Source organism: Cyprinodon variegatus, unplaced genomic scaffold (assembly GCF_000732505.1).
Source record: "Cyprinodon variegatus isolate N-32 unplaced genomic scaffold, C_variegatus-1.0 Scaffold466, whole genome shotgun sequence".
Taxonomy (NCBI): domain Eukaryota; kingdom Metazoa; phylum Chordata; class Actinopteri; order Cyprinodontiformes; family Cyprinodontidae; genus Cyprinodon; species Cyprinodon variegatus.
Window position 1 is genome coordinate 372,452 of NW_015150919.1, and position 26,713 is coordinate 399,164.

Here is a 26,713-nt window from a genome sequence, read left to right on the forward strand (position 1 = left end):
AAACTGAAATAAAAGATTAAAAATCTGTTAACTTTTTTATTTTTTTCAGTGGCACTAATTCTCTTCCGTACAAAAAAGTAGAATAACAAAACAAAACAAACAAACAAAAAAAAAACTAAGTGAAATTAGGGATGATGCCAGGGATTCCTTTTTTTATTCTTCAGGAACTTCCAAATGATTTGTGTCGGACTTTTTAAAACACTTCAACATTAGACCAGATAAGCAGTTGGAAGGTATTAGTAGCAGTTGATTGCCTCTACCCTCCCTCACTCTGTCATTTGTCGGGTCAGGGCTGCCGCTCAGCCCGGTCTCTCTCTCGGTTCCACTGGTGCCATGCAGGCTGACGCGTCCCGTTGCGCACAGTAACACCGCATATAGTTTCCACACCCTAACCTCGGGAGATCCAGTAGAAACCTTCTAACTTAACCACTCGACACGTTTCATGCGGGGATGACTCACGGTCCGTGAGAGAAAGAAAAACTCGGGGGGAAGTGGACGCGCTGCGGGAGAAGCAGGGACGAGTTCTGGCTTTCCTCTGAGCAGTTTGCACAAGGTGTTGCAGCGGAGGCTCCTGTGGGCGAATTTGATGGATTCATTTACCGGCAGCTACTTTATGATGTTTGCATTTCATCTTTGAGTTTTCGTTGGATCCTCTCCCAGCCTCCTCTGAAACTTCTCTCGCTTGATCATTTCGGCAAAGACAGGATGGAGTCGCGCGTCGGCTCAGCTCTGCAGAAATATCTGCTGCTGTGGTTCATCATAGGTGAGTCTTCCTCAGCCTACCTGCTCTAACAAACACATTAGGACCATATGCATGCAGTGCAAAGGTTTGGAGGATCCAAAGAATTTACTGAACAGATAAAACACTGGTCTGATGCGCTTCATTGTCTAAAAATCTTCATTTGGTTTATTATACAGGTGTATGTTTTTTTTTTCTTAGGGGTGGAAGAAAAATAGTTAACAAAGCTTTGAAAAAGTACTTATAGCCCTATGAGTTACTCTATGTAATCAGGCCAGACCCTGAATCCTCAATTTACAAGTGGATTGAAAGAGTTTCTCTTTTTTTTTTTTTTATTTAAAACGGAATGTGGACATGTATACATTTAACTGAACTATTACAGTGTTCTAGAATTGCTCTATATATCCCTGCATCTCTGTCCAAACCTATAAAGAAATATATCCCCACAGCATGACACAGACATTACTTTGTTTTATGGTGGAGATGCAGTGTAATCTGTTCACTTTGGTCTAACATCAGCAAATTGTCCCCTATGTGGTTTGTGGAAAAATTCTAACTTTTTTATGGCTTTCTATTTACCATTATTTTCTTTCTTTCCTTTTTCCATAAAGTTCACATTTTACGAGGGCATTTCTGTCAGGAGAGCTGCAGCTCTTCTAGAGCTACTGAAAAGGGACTCTCAGCTGGATTAATACGCTTCTTACCCGATGTATCGGTCTAAGTGGACAAATATGTCTTTGTGGGCTTAGAGATGTGGCTTAACTACTCTTTCCATATTCGGATGATATATTTAGAAGTGATCCATAGGATGTTCATCACTGGTCTTATTAGATTTGTTACATAACTTTCGTTTAAACTTTAAAAAGAAATCTAATTTTCATCTCTATCTTCTCTGGTTTGTTCTTTGGTCTTAACGTTGTTGTTTGTTCACTAATTTCCTGTAATTCACACATGAAACCTTTGCAAGACATTTAAACTACATACAGGTCATGATTGTGTACATAAATGCCTTATGCAGGTAAATAGTTTTAGGATTTTATTATCAGGATGTCAGATATTAAGTGGCCAAAAGAGATTGTAGACCACACTTTAAAGTATATTATTTGTAAACAAAAAAACAAAACAAAACATTTTGAATGGTATATATATTTTATAATAAACTTAAAATCAAATACATGGAAACTAAATTTTGTAATTAGACAACAGATCGGTAAGCGATGCTTCTGTTTGGCACTGTAATAAGCTATGCAGAAATGCAGGAATAAACATGCATGATACGCAAGTTTGTTATGCAAACCTTAAAATACCTAATTCATGCATTTCTTCTGCAAAATACCTAAGTAATGATTTATTTTAAGGAGGAAATGCATTTTTAAGAAGGGATTGGCAGAGACATTCAGCATGCTGTTTGTTGTGTAAAACACAATCATCTTTGTTTAAACTGGATCATAGCAAGGTTGTTAGGCTATGATGCTATTTCAGGACGGACTTGGACTCACCTAAATGTTTGCAGAACACCATATGTGTAGGAAAACCTGTCATGTTTAAACATAAGAGGCAGGGATTCTCTTTAGCCCAATTTAATTGATTTTAACCAGATGTGCAGTAAAATAAAAGCCTTTATGGACACATTCCATTGCGTTGTTTCTTGCTCTATAAAAATATCTATTTTACATACATACAAAACAACATACTGTATCCAAAACATTGGTTTAATTTTAAAGGCTTAAAACATTTCAGTAATATCCTGAGCGTACACCTTAGCCCCAAAAAACACCTTTAAGTTATGACATTGGGGTTACATTTTACCCAGTCCTGAAGTTTTATTTTGTTTTTATTATACAGAAATTAGTTTGTCGTGTATTCCTGTTTAGAGCCATTTATTTAGTTGAAATCAGTAATACTTGTTGAAATGTAGGAATTCCACAAAACCTGGAAAAGGTATTGACAACAGATACTTTAGCAGCAGCGAGAAAGTACATCATGTACATCAGAACACATGTCGAGGTTTTTAAAACAGGAATTTTCAACTGCAACTTAAAGTTGCTTCCAAATGTTCAGCTTGTTTTGTCCTTGCCTCCAACTTTTTGGCCTGTAGTCTGTATCGTATGGCTTGCTTGGAAGCACACCAGTGTTCCCCTGGAAGAGCTGGAGTGAAGAGGATGGGGACAGGATGTTCTGGGGATTTCTTTTGAGACAGTTTTTTTCTTTTTAACCTGGTCCCAGATCAGGAAGCAAAAGACAGAATCATACACTGCAAAAACGATCTAGAAATAAGTAAAAATTTCTTAAATTAAGTGTATTTACCCTTAATTTGAGTAGATAAATAAGATGATTTGCCAATGAAATTAGTATCTTTACTCTTATAATAAGATAATTAGATAATATGAACTTGAAATAAGACAATAGTTTTTTCTTATTTTAAATGTAAATTGCCTTGTTCCATTGGCAAAGTGTCTAACTTTCGTCATCAATTCGAGAAAAAATGCACTACATTTTAAGAAAAAATGACTTATTCAGATTTCCCTTTTTTGCAGTGTAATAACAATCCTATTTTTTTCATCACCTGATTCGGATTTGATCAACCGTTGAATGGTCATTATTAGCAGCTTTAGACTGCTTCCTCTACCTTCTAGTAAGTTTCTTATTGATGATAACATGCAGCTTTTCGTTGAGAATAGCCACATCGGCTATTTTATTCACTATTTACCTACTTTATACTTTTTACCTACTTTATTTATGTCCTACATTCTTTAAAAAACTGGTTTTAAAGCTTTACTGTGAATGAATTAAACATGTTTCAGTCACACAGATTTAATGTAGTGTTTAAAACCAACTCAGTTGACAGGATATAAGATTTTTGTTGAGGGGTTGTTCAATATGGGCGACATGCTAATCAATTTTTTTTTTTTTTTTTTTTTTTTTTACAATTGATGAAGAACTATTATAATTATGTTCAGAACACATAAATACATTAATTAATTCTGTGGGCAAAAAAGGAATTACTTTACGGTCAGGATTAGGATTTATTTGTTGATAACAATTAACTGAGCCTAGGTAGGAGGCACAATCGGAAGCTATTTTATGGGACTAATAACCGCTAATAAAAGCTGTGGGCTATGGGATGATAACATCCAGAGCAGCTGTTTTCATCAACCATAGAATAAGGATTTTTTTTTCCCGAGTAGCACTTCATATTGGTAATTAATACAAACAAAATATAAAATATGTTCTGCTAAGTGTTAGGGTTTGGGGGTTAGTTGTAACAAATGAATGCAGCCCGTCTTATCGTTGAGAAAGAGAAACATTCATCTTATGTGTTTTTGATGGGCCCCCTGTCCAAGTTAGAGCCTTGTTCACAGCAACAGATAAGCAGATCTGAACACAAACCTAAGAAATTAACTTATTAACTATTGGACTATAAGAAAATTGATTTCCACCCTCAGGATTTACTCTTAGGAAACCTGGAGCTGTTTGAAAGATTAACCATTAAACAGCTCAGAGCCATTTTTTTTTATCTGTCAGAACTATATGATGTCCAGCCTTTCAGATCTGAAAAAGATCCTTGCCTCTAAATGTGCTAATCACACTCAAGCAGAAAACTCATAGATTGCCTCACAAGAGCGTTAATGCAACAAAGCACCAAAAACAAAAGTCCGGGGCTTGCAAATTACTACATGAAGTGCATGTAAGTATTAACTCTTTTTCCAGGAGCTGTAGTTTGTTTTGCAAATCTTATTCACTTCAATTCACATACAAACAAGTAGCGTAGAAATTTGTTTCTTGTGATGCACTTTGAATGGTTTTTAGGACATTTAGTTTTTGTTTCTACTTTAACGTATCTATGCTATGGATCAGTATCAAGTTTATAGACTTAGTGTCACTTAGATACTACTGCAATTAAATAAATAAAAAATCTGTTAATGCCTGTTGTAAATGGAACGTATCACATTTATTTAGTGAATTTAATGAACAGTCAATGTGAATCAAATGGATTGCACTCCGCATTGCTGTCTAACTTTGTGTGAAAACCTCTAAATCGATCTGTTATAATCAACATGACTTCGATAACTAATACTGTTAACTGCATTGGGTGTGTATGAGAGTGCGTTTGCCCAGGCTTCATCCAAAATGCAATTTAAAAGCAAACATTGGGGATAAGGCATCTGAATAAGTTGTGAATTTGTCAGGTGATGAATCTTGCCTAAATGTTTCCAGGACTGAGAAGTATAAAGGCTTTGGAGCGATTCACATTGGGTAATGATTAGGGCTGCAACTAACGATAATCTGTCAATTATTTCCTCCATTAATCGATAAATAATCAAATAGCCAAAGGTTCCTTAGAGAAGATTTTTTTACAGAATTAGACCAGGTGAATCTTAAACTTTTCCTTTGGGTAGTCCTGGGTAGAGAATGTCGAAAGACAAAAAACATTTTTTATTTTATTTTAAAGGAAAAGTCCCGTCATATTCAGAATTCAAACTTCTGAAAGTACTTTGAATATGAAATTATTACATAATGTTCAATAAATGATGAGTCAGTCATTTTAATGTGCTTTACTGGAGGCACCCCTGTTTGTCCAAGAACACTACTGCCACCTACCGGTTTGTGACGTCATGGTGCGGTACCGGCTGTTGAGTCCCAATGCTGTATCTGGTGTTTGTCACAACGCGCTATTATCTAAGTCATCTTGGCTACATATTATTTGTTTTTTTCTCTGGCCAGAATTTTAATGGCAAATCTTCCCTCTTCAAATTGGAAATCCAATGACCAGGACGGTAGTAACCTGTCCGTGGTGGATCATGAATTTGAAAGATGAAATAACAATTGTTTTTCACTTTTAGCCGATGTATTACGACATCCAACTGCCATGCACAGGCCATGCAATGCCACGCATTGACAGTTTAACTATAGCTCTTGCAAATTTATATTGGGGACGTCCTCTCAAAATCTTAAATAATTGTTGATTGCAGGGGTGTCCAGTAGTTCCCCTTGATTTTGATCGTAAAGCGGGGAGAATTGCTTTCGGCTTACTGCACCGTGACGTCACTGCTGGAAGATGTCAGGGGTAAAGTGTTAGTATATTTGGGCAAAAATGGCCCTTCCCGGAGTCAGTGATCGCAAAGAAAATGATTATTATAATTTTTTTACAGATTAACGCTAAATTCATTAAATCACCGCAAACTATTTAATTACTGACCTAAGTGGGTTGCTCTGTCAGCTAAATCCATGTTTTAGAGTCTCTATACTGCAGTTTAATCGATTACTAAATGAGTTGAAGATTATTTCAATAAATTATTAATTACTATTAATCCAATTAACTGTCTCAGCCCTAGTAATGATTAATGGAACATTCAGACACTCTCAAAATGTATTTATCTCAACAATGAAGCATCTCATTTGAGAATAGGTTGTCTTAATAATTAACTGGCAAAAAAATTACAAAAACTTTTAAGCTAGAATTTGGGTCAATATGTTTGTATGTTTGTCACATTACATCCCAAATGTATTGTGTATAACTTCATATAACTGGTGTTGTAATATTTTACCAGTAGATTATAAATACATTATTATTCCAGAACTGGAATTTGTAGTTCATTTAAAATCAAGGGTAAAACCAATTAATTGTTATTAATTGTCTGCTTACATCAACACCATTTAAGCTTGTTGAGCATCTTTCTAGAAGGAGCACAGCACCACAGTCACAGGGTCTACTCGCATTTGCCTTAAAGGGACCTGTGCTGTTAATTTGGCCTGTAGTAATTTTCCTTAAAGGGGTATGATCACACCCATGCGGGGGTCGAACCGTAATCATATTTTCCAGCGGTGTTTGTATTACTGGTTATTATCTGTTTTTTCTCTTGTTATACGATTACTTGAAAACTTGTGAAGACGCACCTGGCAGTGTTTTTGTTTTCTTTTATATTCGACCCAATGTGTTATAGACTTAAAAGGGAGCACTTTTGATTTTCTATTGTTTGTATAATTAATTTGAAGTCAATTAGGAAAGCCCTAAACTATTCACAATGTGAAAACATTATTGTTCTCACTGTCACAGAGCTATTTTTAGGTACCCTCGAATGTTTAGAGTTTGCAACCTGCAACTCAGGAACCATAAGCAGGTCTTTGGACCTTCCACAGGGACTCTTGATAACTTTCCAAGAGGGAGAGTTTCCTCTGATATTTGCTTTTTGTTTCCTTTAACAACAGCGTAATAAAGTGTTCCGGACTTACAGGAACAGATATGACTCATTACTGCTGCCAGGTCACCTTATTGTCGTTTTACTCTTCAGATCTCCATAATTCTTGGAAAGAATTCATATCTTCAATTCTGAGTGGCGGACTGCTTCTAATCTGTTAGGCCTTTACCTGCCCGTAAAGCTGGATTTATTATTTTAGTAATCTAATAAAAAACAAAAACTGATCAGTAAAAAATTATTTCCCTCTTTGGTCTCTAAATAGAAGTGATTTTTATTTTTTTTTTTTGCAGGAGCAATAAAGTAGAAAAAAACTCTGTCAGTCTTTTCAGCACACAGTAAAGAACCTCGCTCAGAGAGTAGCTTTAATCCTCTTTCTCTGAGGTGGTGTTCTTTCAAGTGACAGCCCGGGATTCCATTTAAATTCATTCAACATATTACACAAACAGGAAGCAACTTTGTCGCTTGTATAGTCAACTGGCAGATAGGAAACACTTTGTGGAATGACTCAGAGGAAAGCATTAGGAAACTCTGACAATGCAAGCTTGATGACTGCAAACAATTTAAAAAATTAATACACCACTGACTAAAGTTTGGCACTGAGAATGACTCATGCTCTGTACAAAAAAATGCAGTAACAAAGTTATTCTATTTTGGCTTTGCAGTTAAAAAAAGATCTTTCTATTCATTTTAGAAACTCACATATCTTGAATGCTATTATTTCACCTTTAGAAAATAAATTGATTTGTAATTTATTAAATTAATTCAACACGTTTAACCTCTAAACATTTGTGGCACTCAGCAGTTGTTGATACCCTGGATGAAAATTTCTAAAAAGCTTTATCAATAGAAAAAGTCATGCAGCTTGGGAGAATTTTTATTTTTCCATCCCTCCCTCCGACCTTGGCTGTTACAGCTATAATCATGTGTTAGGAAAAGAGAAGAGAACACTTGCATGTCTTCTGCTCTTTTCCTATTTTAAATGTTGTTGCGTATAGAAAGTGACTCTTTAAATAAAATAAAAGTTGATTTTTATTTTGTTAAACTGTCACTTTATAGTGGTGCAATAAAAGATGAATTTACTGAAACAACTTTACCAGAACACAAAATATTGTTAAAGGCCCTTTAGTGAAGCCTGACTATTGAAAAAAATACAATAATTGATTTATTTCTTACAAAATCATAAGCCTATCTGCATAATCTGGCATTGCTAATTCATATTTTTCCCCCCAAGATTTAAGGAAAAACACATTCAAATGTAATTACTCTTTAATTCATTTTTTGTTGTTTTGCAAAAAAAATAAAAAATCAAAACATCTGTAAATGACTGATTTTAAAAGATTGGTGCATTTATATAAGGGACTTCTACTGCTGTATAGTAAAAGCAACCTACAGTGGTTAGATATTCTACAACTTCAGATTTTTTTTTCTGTATGACACTACCTTATTATATATGTCTACAGACACTGTAGTGTTATCTGTTCATGCTTTAACTTAAAGGTAAAGATTAAGCCCCACACCCTGTAAAAGAGGTGGATAGACTTTCTTTAAAAAGTACGATTGTGTTGAGTCTCTTGTGCTTGGTTAGTATTAATTCCAATGTGAAAGGACTCAAGAGGACCTTTATAAGAAGCATCACAAATCAGTGGGGGTGGAGGCCCAGTGGCAGCTTGGACTACTTTGAGAAGACAGAAGGAGATAAATGGGGTAGGTGGGACTGGATAGTGAAAGTTTTAATAGTGCTGATATATAACTGTGCCCTGCTGTGTGTGGAGTGGGAGATGTGCATGTTATTGTGCATCCTGCGCGACAGATCCGCCTACAGGACTTCAGCTAATTAGAAAGATAGTGAGCGAGGAGGAAAAAGAGAAAAAGAAAGCTAAGAATAACAGCCTCACCCTGTTTTTCTGCAGCTGCTTTCCATACTGTCTTAGAATATTTAAATTGTTATAAATGGTCAGTTTATAATCTTCTCGAGTCTTCACTCTTTGCTTCCATTCTTAGAGTTGCAGAGACACAATGTGACTTTTAAACAAGTAAAGTCCAAAACAGAAAAACTTTATAGTTAGAACTGTTCTTACAGTTAGAGCTACTACATTATAGCACCTGACAGCAATAAAGAAGATAGATGAACCATTCAGAGTTGTTCCCCTTCCATACTTGAAACCTAATGGTACAGCTTTTATTGTGAAAAGAAGGGGTTTATTGTGTCGTCTCAGATTTTTTTGTTAAAGAGCTCAGCAGTCTAACAATTTCCTTTCTAAGAATTTTTTTTATTATTTGTATTTTAAGTAATATATATCAAAGGACTAATTTCTATATTATGATAGCCTTTTAAGTGTTAACCCATCATATATGTACAGTTAAGCCCCAAATAATACAAAATCTTGATTTAAAATTGAAAAAGAAAATAAAAGGATTATTTTAATAGAAAAACAGAAACATATTTCTAATAGATAAAACAATTAAAGTGAGAATAAACATTGACTAAAAAGTTTTTTCCTTATTTAGTTAATAAATAAAGAGCAGCTGTATCCCTGTTGAAATTCTCTTTATCATTTTTACCAATGTTTTACTTTTTTACACTGGTATTTTAACAATTTATATTTGATGATGAGCTCCAAGTCTTTGAGGCTGAAAGGCCTCCATAACCTGGTAAGCCAAATTAATAATGTTTAGCCTTCAGTTTTACACGTTGTTATTATGGGACTGCTCTGATCAAATCTGTTTGGCTAAATGAGGGACAAGCAGAATAATTCTCGCATAACAAAGTCAGGTTTGAGCTAAATGTAAAAAATGAGAGAGAAACAGGTCCCAATTCAAACCACAACAACTTAGACATTTACTCTTTTGTTTTTTTCTGTTTCAAAGATTTAAGAAGAAATTCTAGTATAACAGTTGTGGTAGCAACAGTTACACATACATCTTCCTGCATGGTCAGTCTCGAGCAGTTGAAGCAGGACAAGATAAACTTGTGTATTTGTTGATGCACAAATACAGCAAGCATTCATCTTGCAAGCTAAGAATAAGTCCTTCTTGCCATCACCCTAATTTTCAGCTCCCCCCACAGATTCTTTACCAGATAATTTGGCTTAGACCACTCTAAAATGTTAATATCAATTGCAGCCAGAAGGCTTAATTTATCGAGGTTTACTCTATCTGGTATTGTACATCATGCTGGTAGTTAAGTCCCACTAACAAACATTTCTAAATCAATCAGCCTGATCGCTCAGCAAATATTTGTAGGATGACGAGTAGATGTTTTTGTTTATCAGTTCTTGCAGTGGTCGCCTGCTTTAGATGTCCTCACATGCATCGGTTTATTTTTACAACTCTAATCTTTGAGGTGAAGTGGGGGTTGCAATTGAGTTAATGATTGACTCCAGTGTAAACTTGCAACCAAAGTTTATAGCAGTGTAATCACTGGTTGGTGTGGGCTATTTTATGCCTTTAATATAAAGGAATGTATATTCTACCCTTCACCCCTCAAATCCAGTTCTTTTAGAATGGCAGCTCACAGGGATTTGGTTAGTTGATGATATCTAGAAATTGAAAGTTAATGGAAGTTTGAAATGAGTTACACATTCTGTCACGGTCTTGGATCTGTTTAAGTTTTTTTTTTTAGTTTTCAGTTTCACTTTCATCCATGTTTTTGTTTGTTTTCTAGTTTTATTGGTTTAATTCCTATTTTGTGGTGTTTTCTGGATATATTTGAGTTCTTAGGTATTTCTTGATTGCCCTCTGTTGTCCTCTTGTGTTGGCCTCTTTTTCCCTAGCTCCTTTCTAGAATCCTCTGTTCACACCTGCTCCCAATCAGCTCATTAGTCCAGTCGTTGTTCTGTACCCTATATATACTCTCCCTGTGCAGTTCCTCCTCGTCTTTTCCTGGCTCTTCATGCATGTTTTCCCTGATGTCTCCAAGGTCCTGTTTTTTTCTGTATGTGTTATGTTGGATTTTGGATTCCTTCCTCAGTTGCCTGTGAGTACTACATTAAATCTACAAAACTCACCTCTGCCTCCTCACCTCTGCAATTTGGATCCTCGAAACCTCAACCGAACCCTGACACATTCTATTTGTATACTGACTTGTTAGCTTTGTATTCCATGTTGAAGAAGTGTTTTATGTGAGCGCAACTTGATATTGTTTGTTTTTTTTTCTGTCTGAAAGGATTCTGTTTTAGATCACTTTGAACTGAGAAAGAATAAAAAGATGGATATAAAAGGGTGGACTGCAGAGTCTGGCATAGTGTTAAGGACACAGAGAGGTTATGACTTCTAAGGCTCTGCTTTATGTCAAAACCTGATGTTTAGTCCAGTCCCAGTGATGTATTCTCTTTTTTACAATCTGCTTCTATTTGTAGCATAGCAATTTGATGTGGTTAAAAAAAAAGCCTTGTAAGTCTTCCTCTAGCTTAATGGGTCTTAAATAATACATTGTATTTTAGGATGAGGAGTCCCGGTGGTATTCACTCTCCGACACAGATCAGACTGAGGTCAGAGATGTGAACTAGTGACCTTCTATTACTCTGTTCTGCTTGAGACACTAGCTTCATATTTCCTGGACTCAGAGAGCCATGCAGTGGTAGTGTAAGCACTGTTACTGATTAGGTGATCAGGGCCAACTTATCCGTGGAAATCCTCACTCATAAGCCACATTAAAATGAAACCATGTAGAAAATTGTAGGAGCTTCTGTAAAGATTAAAAGAAAAAAAATGATACCACAGTTTGATTTATGCGCCAGAGCTTCAATGAACTTTCAGCTATCAGCGTTTCTTTTGATTATCCTTTCTCACGCTGCTTGTGATGTGTAACCTGCCAATTTACTGGAGAGGGTTTGGTGTCAGAAAGCATGGGAGAGTGCAAAAAATCCCAAATTAACCACTGTGCACTGTCTTTAGAAATATAATTGCACCCAATTTCCTTGCAATGGTTTACAATTATGTCCAAAATTTGCATCAGTATTTGGTATTGTTTCATATTTTACTTGTTATTTTCAACAAACACTTTTTGCAAAAAGAGAAACACAAACCTGACTTTACTTTCTGTCACTGTTCATATTAAGAAGGGTCTGGGCAGTAGTAACACTTGGCATCCCTTCAGATAATTCGAGAGGGGGGTTAATCTCCACCCTGAGGCCACTGGTAAATGGGGACAAATTGCCCATTGATCCACAGCGATCACCTCATTTAACAGCTCATCTCTCTGTGCCTGCTTGGCTTCATATGCCATTTTGACCTCAGGTAGCTGAGGAGCCTCATCAGCCTTGGAGACTTTGTATGCTTGACTGAGCTGATAATCTTTTTTATTGTTTTCCCTAATGGGGGAAGTGAGAGATTAATACTGTAATAGCACTCATCATCATCTTCAACCCCTTTCTGACTTTTTTTTTTTCTAATTACATTTTTGTTGCTTAATGACATCATATTGAAGATTATTTTTTTTGTTTTTCTTACAGTCCAGCTGTGTATTTACACACGTGGACAAAATTGTTGGTATCCATCGTACAATGAAAGAAAGAGCCATAGTGGTCACAGAAATAACTTGAATCTGACAAAATTAATACTAGATACAAACTCTACTGAAATGAACAAATCAATGTCAGACAATGGTTTTCAACCATGCTTCAACAACTCATGAAACAGGCCTGGACAAAAATGATGGTTCCCTTAACTTAATATCTTGTTTGACAACCTTTGAAGTGATCAGTTTAATCAAATGATTCCTACAACTATCAATGAGACTTTTGCACCTACCAGCAGGTATTTTAACCCACTCCTCATTAGCAAACTCCTCCTGTTGTCTCAGGTTTTAAGGGAGCCTTTTCCAGATGGGATAGTTCAGCTCCTTCCAAAGATACTCAATAGGATTTATGTCAGGGCTCATAGATGACCAGTACAGAATATTCCAATGTTTTAACTTAGTCCTTCTTTCGGGGTTTTAGCTGTGTGCTTTGGGTCATTGTTGCAAGACCAATGACCTGAGACTGAGACCAAGCTTTTCTGACACTGGGCAGCACATTTCTCTCTAGACTCCCTTTATAGTCTAGAGATTTTAATTTATATTGCAGAGATTCAAGACACCTTGTGTCAGATGAAGCAAAGCAGTCCCAGAGCATAACAGAGCCTCCTCCATGTTTCACAGTAGGGACAGTGTTCTTTTCTTGATATGCTTCATTTATCCATCTGTGAACATAAACCTGATGTGCCTTGGCAAAAACTCACATTTTTTTCTCATCATTCCATAAGAAGCTTTGTGACTTGTCTCCATGTAGTTTAGCAAATTCCAGTCTTGCTTTTTTAGGATGTTTTCAACAATATTGTCCTCCTTGGTCATCTCCTATTAAGTCCACTTTGACTCAAAAAAACAACAACCGATGCTTCAATCTGATACTTATGTTCCTTGAGCTTGAAGTTCACCTTCAATCACTTCAGAAGCTTTCTGGGCTCTTTTTTAATCATTCATATTATCCGTCTCTTTTACAGTATTTTTCACAAAATTTCCTGCTGTGGCTATGCCCAGGATGGTTGGAATAATATGTGCAAATGTAGTCATAGGAACATGAAGCTGCTTGGAGATGGTTTTACCAACTTTACCTTTAACATGCTTGTAATTTTCTTCCTAATCTTCTGGGATGACTCTTTCCTTTGCTTTCTTTGGTCCATGTTTTGTGTGTGGTTCACACCATGTTGCCAAACAGCACAGTGACTGCTTTTAGCCCTATATATAGGCAAACTGACTGATTAAAGGATTGTAGATAGCTATGATGTTAATTAGTAAATGCATTATTATTTTAGTCTTTTCTAGTACTTCCATCATTGTTGTCCATGTCTGTTTCATGATACTAGTGGCATTTATTTTTGATAGTAGGCAAAGAGGAAATTGAAATAAAGAGAGGGAAGACAAAGGTCAGAGGCAAGGACTTCAACTTGTGCAGGCGTGCCAAGGACCAACACCTCGGTAAATGGGTTGCAGGATTTACCCCTGTACCACAGCCATGCCCAAGTTATTTCTATTGATAATTCTGTTGAAGCGTGTTTGAAAAAAATGTCTGACTTTTATTGTTCATTTTCATAAAGATTTGATTTATTATTTCTCATCAGCTTCAAGTTATTTTTGTGAATATCAGGTTTTCTTTCAATAAACAAGGGCTACCAACCAACACATGTGTGTATTTCATGTACAGTGCTGTAGAAAAGCATTTGTCCCCTTACAGATGTTTCATAATTCTGCAATTCTCTTGTCATACCAACTTTGCCCAAGGGCCAGTTAACATGTGGGAGAAGGAAGCTGGAACCGAACTAAATGGAAACAAAACTTCCAACTGCAATGTTTCAATACTGCAGAAGTGTCAGTATCAGACAAGGGTAAAAAACAAATAGTCAAATTTTAAATTGACTTAGACCTATATAAAAAAAGAAAAGTGAAATATTTCTAAAGTTTGGGAAAGCCAGCACACATTTGTAGGATTCACAGTTGTAGAAACTAAGGGAGGATTGCAGAAAAAAGTCAGCATCAAGATGACAGCAAAGGGTGGTGGTGGTAGTGTGATGGTCTGGGATTGCTTTGCTGCTTAGCAGCTGGTGCATTATGCGATAACTGATTAAACAAGTTAGCAGAACCATAAAGAAGATGCAGCCATCAGCTCAACCACAATTGGTTAATGCTGCAGAGCTACAGTATCTAAATGATGAGCAGTCTGTCCCCATCGAGACAGCTTTGGATGGACCTAGTGAAAAAGTATGGGCTGACATCTGATGGAAATAAAGTTCAGGTTGGAAAAATTCTTAAATATTGCTGAATTCACACAATCACAAATGCTTAATAGCAGTTGATACCACTAAGTTTTGCACAACCAGTCATACGGTTTAGGGGGCAAATACACTTTTAGATTGTTTAGGTATAAAATAATGTTTTTTTCTGTGCATATTAAGGTTATGGGTCCCCTTATATTTCTAAAACATAGTTGGAGGTAGCTTTTTTTTTAATAATAGAATCATATTTTTGATAGTAACATAATGGACAACTAGCTTCTGTTGCATCCTTATTCTTTAGAATTGGAGGAAAATCTTAGAAGAGGGTGTAAGCAACATGGGGCAGATCCAAATAATTACATTTGTTTGCAGTCTATTTTTGTGCAAAAGGCAGAAGGAAAAAGACGAGGACAGTGACTGGTCATAAATCAAGAAGGAGGGTATCAAAAACCCACCTACAACATGCTGAGGGGAAAGGAGAAGACTTTTAATGCCACTAAGTACATAACTCTCTACTTTTTGTTTCTGTTTTTGTCTGTTTAAAGATGGATTGGAGTTTTCGCATATAGATCTGTCTGGGGGGGTAATTTCTATTATGCACATGTGTGCAATTTCAAAGCAATAACCCTTTTTTCACTCTTACAGCTCAGCATAATGAGAAGCACCCCCATATTTGAATGTGCCTGTTTCTGTGCTTGTGTGAATGGATGTATTTCCTTATATGTGGCAGTCTGCTGTTATTCTCTTTGTTAATTTCCCATTGAAAGTGGCAGTACCTAATAACTGCCCACGTGGTATGGAGGCAACACTGGAGTCATTTGTAATCCAACACTTAAAGGTACACTATGCAACCGGTGTTGATTTTCCAGCGAGGCTCCCCCCAGAGGGCGAAAGTAAAAGTGCACTGTCGTAAATATGCTCAGCTGTTCTCCTGGTTTCTCCGTCAAGCCAGGCGCGGTTGTTTTGAGCTTAGCAGACAGGCGAACGCAACGAATGACTAATGCTGCGTTCACACCGCAGCTGGCGCGACAGAAGCAGCGAGTTTACATGCAAAGTCAATTGTTGACGCGCGTCAAGGCGCAGCAAAAGGTCCCGCGACGCGTTTTGAGCAGCAGGCGCAGCGCGTCTGAGCAGCTGAAGCAGCGCGTCGGGCGCGTTTAAGCATCTGACGCGTGTGACGCGCCGCAAACGCGCTGCTGCTCGAGATGGAAAAATTTTATTTTTGCTGCTCGACGCACCGCCTCAACCAATCAGAGAAGCTGATCTGGGAGCTGGCAGGGAGAGAGACACAGCGCTGATGATCAGAGCGCTATTATCACTCCTCTTAAACAGTTTATTGACGCCTAAATTAACTTAAAATGCAGAAATCTGCCGGCAGAATATGTTCGCTTTTATTATCCTGCTGCCTGCAGTTTGGATTATTTAGATGAAATTCACCTACCAGCTGCCGCCGTGAACCGCGAGGAGGCGACCCAGCCAGAGGCTGCTGATGAAGGGATTCCAACTGTCGGCGCACCGCTGCTATGTGGGGGTCTGAGCGGCTCCGACAGAAAAAATATAGAAAGACAGCATTGTAACCTGCAGGAACTGACTGCACTGATTACGTTTTCAGGTGTATTTTCTCACTTAAAAACATATTAAAACTACTTTATTCCCACTGATCACAGCAAATATAGCTGCAAGGCAGAGAAAGGATAGTGAAGCTCCGCCCAACGCGCCTCAGACACACTTTTGCACCGCGCAGCCAGAGCAGCAAAGCTGCTTCAGCCGCGCGTCAGAACTAACTGGTACAAGCAGTAAAAATGAAGCAGCAGACGTGATTTTGCTGTGTCCGGTGTGAAAGCAGCGCTGCACAAAGATCGCCACTGTGCTAGCAACGAGCATGCTTTTAACTGGGGGGTGTAGCAGTTCTCGCCGTAAAGCAAGACCGACTCTCGCGAGACTTTTGAGCCTGTGGGTGCGGGTTGGTGCTCCTGCAATTGCAAGTGCGGTTTTTCCCCCACAGACCACCAGGGCGGCCGAGAATACCTTTGTTCAACCTGAAATGACTCATTTAATCACCCAAAACGTTATGGAACACATTAATTAACTGAAAAATGTTGCATAGTGTGCCTTTAAACATCTTGACTGACTAATCCCTTCCCTAGCTTCAAACCTTACTATGACCATGTATTAGATACATATCTGATGTATGAAGCACATTTACCTGCAATTATACTAAAGCTTTCAAAGTTCTGTTGAGCATGGCTTGATAATGGGCTGAATTGATAAATCATGTATTTCAAAAGTACAAAGAACAAAAAAGTGTTTGACTAAGTGATTGTGAGCCTGAAGTCCAGAAAGGAGCGACTGACAGTTCATTATCCGCATGTAACCAGTTCCTTTCTTACTATAGATGCAGAAGTGGCATGTGATTAATAGACTGAGTAATTATAAATACATTTTTTTAAACATCATCTGCTGTGTTAACTTAGTGGGATATATTTGTGTTGTTTTTTAACATTTTTTTTGTATTAAAGTACAACTTGCATATGTCAATAAAAAGCAGTTTAATTGTGATAAGTAAGTACTTTTGACAGCAAGACCCCATTGGCTATTTGGTAATGGGTGTGGCTTGTGCTGCAACACCATGACTGAGGTTAATGTTGTTGGTCTGATAATTAAAAGCTTTGAATAGTAGTTAGTAAAAACCTTTTATGTTGGTCTAAAGAACTATATTAATTAATCAGAAATCTAAATTGAGAAGTAGCATTTCATAACAAAATGTATTCATAAGAAAATAGAGAATTTAGGGTTTTGTTATTTAATGTTTGAGCTCTGGTGACTTATTTGGGTTTATAGTGATTTATTTACTGATGATGGGAGTTATGGCATAAACCCACTGAGAGTGGTGGCCTTGTGGTTAGGGACCCTTAGCCCCACACTGCTCCCCGGGCGCTACAAATGGCAACCCACTGCTCCCCAAGGGGATGGGTTAAGTGCAGTGAGTGAATTTCGTTGCGCTCTACTTGTGACAGTGTAATGACAATAAAACGCTGGAAGAAAAAAAAGCCCTACCTCCAGCCGTCTGTGATCTCCAGCCAAGATTGCAGGAAGATTTAGTTTAGAGACACTTCTCTTTTTTCTGTAAGGACTATTGCATGAGGTGTTTTATGGTGTGTTTGCTTCGTGGGTTTCTTGGGAAATGTGCATCCAAATAAAAAACGTTTTGTGATCAAACTTATTTAGGTTGTTAACTTATCCGACAGCTAAAATTCTTTCTTTTCTTTTAGCCACCACAAAAGATTTGAAATTTGTAAACTAAAATGATTGCCTTTAACTTTTAGAAACCTAGTAGGATTCTATTGCACATATAATATCACCTGTTAAGGCAAGAGTTGTTAACTGTTATGTGATTTAATGTAAGTCTACAAAACCTGGGGAAGGCCTCCAACATTTTTTAAATATTTTGTAAACCAAATACTTTTCATAGCCTTGCACGATAATGTGTTGGCCTAGCATCCTATAAAGTACACTGAAGTACACAGGAAACAGGGGTGAAAAGTTCAATACTTTTTTAAGGAAATGCAATTAATGTCTTAAAACCAGCCTTTCTCCCCCCCAAGTTACATCTGGTTTAAACTGTAGAAGTTGTATTTTATCAGACACAAAATAGGCTGTGGATCTTCCTTGTTCGTATCACTGTCCTTGTTAATATAAAAGGAGGACATTTCCCCCTGTTTCCCCACCAAATGAAGGAAAAAAAATCTATATATGGTTTACAGGAGTAACAGCCTCAAAAGTATATTTTTTATTTTGCGTGTTTCCTTTAAAATCTTTAAGGCAGTAAAGTTTAGAACATATTTTTCTTTTATAGACCATCCCATAAAAGACAAAAAACATAAGATGTTTTACGACATGTATATGATTTCAGTATTGTGTTCTGTTAAAGCCCCAGGCACATGAATTAGGGGGGTTTATTTCATCTGTCAGTGTTTGTTCGCACAGAACTAAACTCAAGCTATAAAAGCACAGGCATTGAGATCTTTACATCTGTTTTTACAGCAATACCATAGAATGTAATTATTTTCTATTCACATAGGAAAATGTTTTCACTTGAAATGCTATTTAATTTTTATATCCTAACATTAAAAAAGATTCAACATTGCACAATTAAAGCAAGACAATTTATCCTCCAAACAGAGCCATATTTTCTGTTAAATTAAGGAAAGATCCTTTACAGGAAGGATAAAGCTAAAAAGGATCATCTTTATCTCTCAATCTGTTCAGCTATACCACTCTAGTCAAAGCTAGTGAGGCAGATCCCATGAAAAATTAACAAGCCTTCACTCGGCCTGTCATCACCAATTAAAAAGATAACAGATGTAATCTGAACATCTGATGAAAGTTTTAACGTTGATTTTTTTTTTTTTAAAAAGTGGATGAGAAAGAGGACAGTAAGTTGGATGAATGAGGTTAAAGAATAATGTCCAGAGCCTTGGGTGGAAAGAAGAAACCAGAGTCATAACGGGTATGACATCAGCTTGTGAGCAGGATGGAGTTACCGTTCATCAATGCATGACACCACCTTCCTTAAGTCCTCTGCACTTTGCAAATTAACCCTCAGCTTGCAACTCTCTGTAGCATGTGTCTGATGAAGCAAAATGTAAAATAATACTAACCACAATAAAGTATTACTTTGGTGAAAGCTATGGTCATGATTAAAAAACCATTTCAGTACATTTTATTGTTGCAATAATTGGCCAGATCCTTTCTGAGTTAAAAACCTTTGAACGTTGAGTTGGCATGGTTTATTTTCTTAAAGAGATTTTTGGACAGGCCCAAACAACATCATGCTTTTGCTACATATTGCTTCACAGGGCAGTATGGCTTCAGTCCTAGTTGAGGAAAAAAAGCATGAAAAAAGTCGGTCTCATGGGGTTTCTGTTACTACCTTGGTGTTTAAATGTGGCCTAAGCATATTTACTACTGCATGTGTCTTCTTTTTTTCCTTCTATTTCTCGATCATGTTACTCTCATTTCATTTTTGCGATCTCCTTCAGAAACGAATTTGTTGGCACAACTTAAAGGTTTAGTGTTCTACAGATTCATTGTAAAAGCAATGTAAACGTGAACAAATTAGTGGCATTTATTGAAATATTAGGACCGTACAGTAAAACACTTTGCATGATTTCATGTTGTCATTTTAGAAATAAGAAAACATCAGGTTGCAGATTACAGTGGGGTGCCTGGTGGTTAGATTTTTCTTTGGAAAATAACAATAGCTTGTTTTGCTATTTACATGTCAGTAAAATTGTCTCATAACCAGGAAAAAAAATCTCTTCTTGTAAAGCCTCTCTGCTGTGAATTGTCTGTAATAATTTATGAATAAAGCTGTTGGAGAGATTGAGAAAGGTCTCCTTAACGTTAAGCAGTTTTGTCAAAGGAAACCAATAAACCAAAAGCCTAATGACAACAGTTTTGAAATATTTTATTAGGTACCGTTATCATCACTAAATTTAAAGGCCTTCTATATTTGTAATTACTAAATAGTATATGTTAACACCTAATTTATGAGTCTTCACAGTTTAAATCACTTATACTCCATGCAGAAGTAGGTTAAAAGGTTAAATATTTGTTTAAAGCATTTTTATCATATGGTCTACAGATATTTCTTGTTGCTCATCTTAAAAACTTTGTACTCCTTACAAAGTTTTTCGTATTTCTGACCCATTTTGTCCCCCTATGAGCCACTTTTTTATTATTTAACATTGTTAATGGGAAATTCTGTTCCAGGAACTGAAAAGGACCAGACGGCATTCTTACATTTCATCTGCATTATTTGTTACTTGCTGCTAATTGCTGTGTTCTTTTTCCATTAAAATATATCATGTTTTAATGTGAAACAACGAAACATGTTTTTAGTATATATTCGTAACCTAAGATGTTCACGATAAAACCTTCATTGATTGTAGTACAGATTTGATATATTAACCCAGTTTATATGTAAAATCTAAGGGTTAACTTGAGTTTAAAAGTTTAAACACAGGAATGACTCAATGATCTTCTCATCTCTCTCCACTGCTGAACCAGATACATGCAGCTAAAAGGAAATTTATGACTTTGTTTGGTTTTTAGGCAGAACATGAGAAAGAATTTAGAGATGTTTTTGCATATCTGCAGTTGACACAGTCTATCGTTTGTACATTTAACAGCCTCTGTAGGCAGCCAGAGTTCAGAGCAGGAATGTCACGCGACAGTAAAAAATGTTCAGTTTTAGAAGTGAAAATAAGAAAAAGATGATGATGTAAATGAAAGAGCTGAACTTGTTTTGTAACCTGCCAGATTAAAACCCGAAGGAACGTTTGAATATATCTGTTCTTTAATTGCAATTAAATATGGATTCAATGGACTCCTGTGAGTAATTTCATGGGTAACTGGGGTGTAGTTTTGTGCTAATAGAGGGCAGAAGTTAGTTTACATACTTGATCCTTTAGCTTAGTTATAAAGTTAATTATCCCATTGCAATCACAGGATACATACAGCTTTGATTTGATACCTTTACCCCTCTGTGACCAACTGGACTGTGTTGTATTATATTTAGCTTAAAATTGGGTTATTTATGAGTGGAAATGAAACCGGCTATGTGACTATATTATGCTGAGATAAACAGGACTGATTTGAATTGAATAGGTTTTATATAACTTAATATGAATGGGACCTGTTTGTCCGGTAAACTGTCTTTAGATTACATTAATGTGTTGAAACTATGCTATGACCTCTATATAAATAATCCATAGATACCATGTAAGTGTCTTTTTGTAATTTGACCTTAAAATGTATAATTTACCTACTTCCAATGTATAATTTATCATATGTTGAAAAAAATCACAGGTTAAAGAGAGTAAAAGTTAAAAAACAACAAAAAAATTGAGCAGATTGGTTGAAACAAATAAAAAAATGTAAAGTGGAGCTGCAGCAGTTCTCAGCTTTTACAAAACCTCTTTAATAAATGTGTGAAAGCATGATCGCATGAGTGGTTTTTGGTGTTGGCAGCTGCGAGCACGGGGCAACACAGTCATCAGCCCCTAAACCTTACTCCCACCCAAACAACCTCCAAAACAGTGCATGAGCTGGCTGTTCTCCCTCAGCAAGTTTGGAACTGTAATCCTAAAACTACTGCTCTGAGGCTTATAGCACACTGCCAAAAGTGATCAGCCCATGGGTGTAAACAGACAGGAACATGTTTACTGCCTTTAAGCTTATTTATGACCAATTCCACTCTTTGCTGTGGTATTTATATATTTTTTTCATCTTATTTTGAACAGATATTTCCAAACCACAAACACACTTAGTACGTCAGTGGGTGTGATCATGCATGCTATGTATCCTCCAGGTGTTTATCAGTATGGAAACAACCTAAGGCTCATGCTGCCAAGTACCTACCACCTCACCAATGATCTGGTTTATATAATCAGTTCAGGAAGTCCAAATAGGTTGTGCTCACTTTTAGGACAAATAAGGACCTCTTCCACTTTCTTCTCTGCCCCTGTTTTTAAATTTTGCTGCATAAATGTAGTTCTGAGCTATTCTTATGTTAACAGTTTTTATATAGTTTCCTGTGTAATTTGATTTCTAAATGATGAGGACAGATCAGCCACCAAAGTTTTGCATCATGTTAGAACTGCAGTAGAATTAAATAACAAACAGAAACATTTCTAAGCTTTTTTAATGCATTTCAGTAGGGCTGAACAGTATGGCTGGAATTTATATCGCAACATATTTCTTAATTTTGCCCTATACTGTAATTCAAATATTGATATAAACAATATAAAAAATCATCAGAGCCCACAACAGAATCTTGAAACAACATCTAAACATTTTGATGCCGATTTCATGAAACTCCTCCAATATAAAATTTTAGAAACTATTGAAACACCTAGTTTTTGGAGCTACAAGCTCAACAGATGAAATTAATTTTCACATTCAAAAACAAAAGGTGATTAACTATCCCTTCTCATGTTTCTTTACATTTTTTGTCATTGCCTCCTTATTTTTTCATGGTTTACTGTCATATGTCGAAGAAGACAAACGAACACACCTAAGCCTAAAAGACTGTGTTCAAAAATTGTTATAATAAATTGGCAAAACAACTGATAACTAGCGCTAAAATTACAATTGAAAACTCCCCAAATTAATTGAATGAATTGTATTCTGTTAATATTTCTCTTGCTCTCTCTGTCATGATCTTGGCACTGATGACTGTCTTAATTATTCATTACATTCACTTTTTCAACTCTACTCTGTTTAAGGTGCTTCTACCAAGTCATCAGGGCCAGATTAGTCTTGTTCTCTCTAGCTAGTGGTCAAAGTGTTTTTAGAGTTCCTTGATGTTTCTGATTTCCTGATCCTTACTCCTGATCATGACTGTGTTTAATGTGCACTCATTTTGTAGCTAAAATGTACCACCTTGAAGCTTAGCAGCTGTGCGGTAACAACAGCACAGCCTACCGTTGCAGAGCATGGGCTCCAGTATATAGGATATATTATCGCTTATATAGCCAGTGTGCTGGGTTCTGTTCGTCTGGAATCTCCTGCGCTTGGAACGTGACAAACGCTGTAGACATAGACTGCAGTTTATATCAAAATATCAAAAAAATGTTTAAATATATCGTTATTGAATAAAATTATATTGTGAAACATATATTAATACTATTGTCCACAATAGACACTGTACATTGTAGCCTTATTACTTATTTGATACTTTGATAAATGCACATGCTATAGGTTCTGAATATGAATAAGAACTTTTCTGAAATAGGATTTATACAAAATCCATATCTTCTATCTATATGTGAAATCACTAGGGCCTGATATAAAAGGTGGGAGTAATGGTCAGCAGAAACAGGTTAGAACCAATCGGATAACTATGGATGTGAAGGAACCTCTTGTTCTAAAAATCAATACCCACCTAAAGCAGCAAGTTGCTGAGGTTTTAAAGATATTAGAAGCTTATTGAGGATATAAAAAGGGCATCATAAAAACATAGCTCATTTTTGGTTGACATCTTGGCTCTTATGGTTAGAAAGACAGAAAATCCTTATACCGTAGATAATTTTGGGGCCAAGAGTGAGGCATCTTAATCTCCTGCACTGTTATTTGTCCAGTCAGTTAAATGCATAATTTAATGCAGTCTATTGCTTGATTTATGTTTGACCCGACTGCAAGGCCAAATTACATCATTTTAGCTTCAGTGCTCCTTCGGGTGGACAGAATTTCCGCACCACACACCGAGGAAATTTTGTAACTACATGAACAGCTCTGCACCGAAAAACAGTGGATCTGCCATAGTTCCTACTGGAAAAAGTTTGCAAATATAATCATCGAATGACATCTTGTAATTTATCCTTTAAATATCACCACAATTAACAAATTATGAAAAACCCTTGGAAAAAGAAAATACTTTCAGTCATGGATGACATGGAAAGCCTTTGAAAGAACAAAACTGCTTTGTTATTTACTTCCTTGTGTAGTGTGGTAAGCTTGTGCTGTGTACTGTACACGATCCCTTGAACATAATATTACATAGAGGGGAAAAAGCCACATGGTGTATAAAGGCTGCAGATTTTAAGTCCTGGCATCCCATTTCTGTGCTGAATGTCTGTGCATCAAGTCTAAAATCAAGCATAAGCCTGCTTAGATTGACAAGCAGTGTATCAAGTACACATTGTGGGTCTAATACATTTAGACATTTCATAATTTCACCCAAAATTCCATTGTATTCCTACCCTAAAGATGAATTTGCTTTATTATCCAGTGTCTGCTTGGGGATAAGATCAATAAACAACCCTTAGAGTCTACCCATGGAAACCATACATATTTGTGGTCTGGGTAGGAAACACATTTCTGAAAAACAGTTGGGGGCTTTTCTACACTCATGTGAGCTGATACTGGAGCATTCAGCTGAATTTTCCTTCCCTCTTCTGTCTCTAAATAACCCAGACAGCCCGCAGCCCTTCTCTCCACTTCATTGGCTCCAGTAGTACTCTGATCACCTCTACCATTGACCTGTGACATGACTCTGTGCGGGGTTTTGCCGCCTGCATGGATGCGCCCGCTCCATCATAAGGCAATCAAACAAAATAGTTTTTGTGTGTGTGTTTATGCAGCTCAGGACCTTTCCCCTCTCTCTGAAGTCATCGTTATGTGTTATATAATTGTTCTCATAAACCATAAGCCCCATCTGTTTTATTATTATAGCTGTTGTAAACTTTGTGTCTTTTGGAGTTTTGTTTATCCCCTTTGAAACACATTTACCCACATAAATATGTTTTTATGGAAGCAACAAGACTAAATGAAGCATCTTTCTGTTCAGACCAACCTGCTGCTCATAATTTGTGTGGCCCTTTCGTTGGATAAAATTCTGATTGGCAGTAAATTCCTGTCCTTACCTGCTCTCAGATGTAATTATTGAAATTAGTTGCAATGTGTCAATAACAATCCAATACATTCACTGTAACAATTAAATGTATAAAAAATAGTAATTAGACCATTTTTGTGAAACTGATAATCATAATGAGTTATTTTTAAATATCATATTATTTTTAATAGAGGATTAGTAGTCTTTAATTGGGAGGACTTAAAATGTTATAGCAATACAGTTAAGTGGAAGGACATATCTTTCTATTTCAGACAGACAACTAATCATAGGAATCACAGAAAATTGCTCAACCATTTTAATATTATTGATTTTTAATAAGTTCCTATTTTCACTGAAACCATTTGTGTACGTTATTTGGAATGCTTTTTATTGACCCCTTTTCTACTGGCCAAAAAACCCTTTTAAACCCGGGAACACTCGGGTCGAGAACAGCTTGCTGAAGCGTCAAACAACTTGGCAAGCAACATGTGTTAAAATTGCCTCGGCTCTGATCGGCATGCTGTGGGAACACCAGAGCCAGGTTGACCCGCTAAATAATGTGATACCATTTAGGGCAACAACCGGACGTCAACACACCACACCCGTCACGTCTGTTCTAACAAGCTGAAACAACTCTGTTTTACGTTTAAAAGCATGGAGCAACACTGATAAGAGGGATTCGTACAGATAAAAGAGAAACAATAGAGCACAGATACTAGGCCCTGGCTTTCTTACATGTTGCTCTCCATTGTTTACTTTCCTGATTTCTTTCACACTCGTAACAGCATCAACGCTAACCCAGCGTGATGGTTTCACCAGACACGCAGAACAATTCCACCCTTTACTAATGGACTCGCCATTACTAAGGCATTGACCTGTTCTTTCAGTTCATTTTGCATGTTTTCTAAGCCATAACACGGCTTTGTTGGGCTAATCTATAAAGCTTGTAACTCAATGCTAATCCAGACATTCTTTATTAAAAAAGCTTCCTTCAAAATCGGAAAACAAAATCGAGTGCAGTTATTTTTTTTTACCTTTTTAACTTTGGAACGACTATGACCTGGATGACCGAGCATCTTCATCAACAAAAAGATGGACAACTAAGACGCTTGTGAGGGATGATTTGGGACAGACGTGGCATTTGCATTACTTCTGAGACTCAAATTAAAACATAACTTTGGCAAACTTTCAGCAAAAGCTCTACTGTTTAAAAATCACCTTTCACTGGCCTCACCAAGTTAGAAAGTGTTCCTGCAGTCTTTTTTTGCGGCTGTGTTTTCTTTTATTTGAACAGTTTCCTTAAATCCTTTACCTGTTCTGTTTTAAGAGCATCAAGGACAGGTTGACCATGGCATCGGTCAGTAGTGTATATCTGTGACAATGATTACAGCTCTAGTTTCTTTCTTTGCTTTTAGAAAAAGGGCTTTCTGTTCTGGTTCTGCCCTTTGTTTAGGTTGCTTTTTAGGTTTGTAGTTTCACTGTGATTTAGTTTCATTGTAATCGTTTTCTAGTTCTGTTGTGTTTTTTGTGTTGCTTTCTGTTGCCCCCTTATACCAGTCCTTTCCCCTGGTTGGTTTCCCTGGCTTCTGGTTGCTTTCATCAAACCTGCTACTTATCAGCTGATTA

At 36.7% G+C, this 26,713-nt stretch overlaps 1 protein-coding gene across 3 annotated transcripts in view; it reads left to right on the forward strand.

Annotated features, from left to right (window-relative positions):
• Positions 1-287: 287 nt before the first annotated feature.
• ramp1 (receptor (G protein-coupled) activity modifying protein 1) overlaps positions 288-26,713 on the forward strand; it is a 96,177-nt gene continuing 69,751 nt past the window's right edge. The window contains exons 1-2 of one of the 3 annotated variants that reach the window (XM_015389574.1): positions 288-763; positions 19,107-19,198. In XM_015389574.1, coding sequence (XP_015245060.1) covers positions 19,138-19,198 — 61 coding nt within the window. In that variant the 5' untranslated portion in view covers positions 288-763; positions 19,107-19,137. The remainder of the gene's footprint in view (positions 764-19,106; positions 19,199-26,713) is intronic. The other 2 variants (XM_015389576.1, XM_015389575.1) reach the window with 2 other exon arrangements.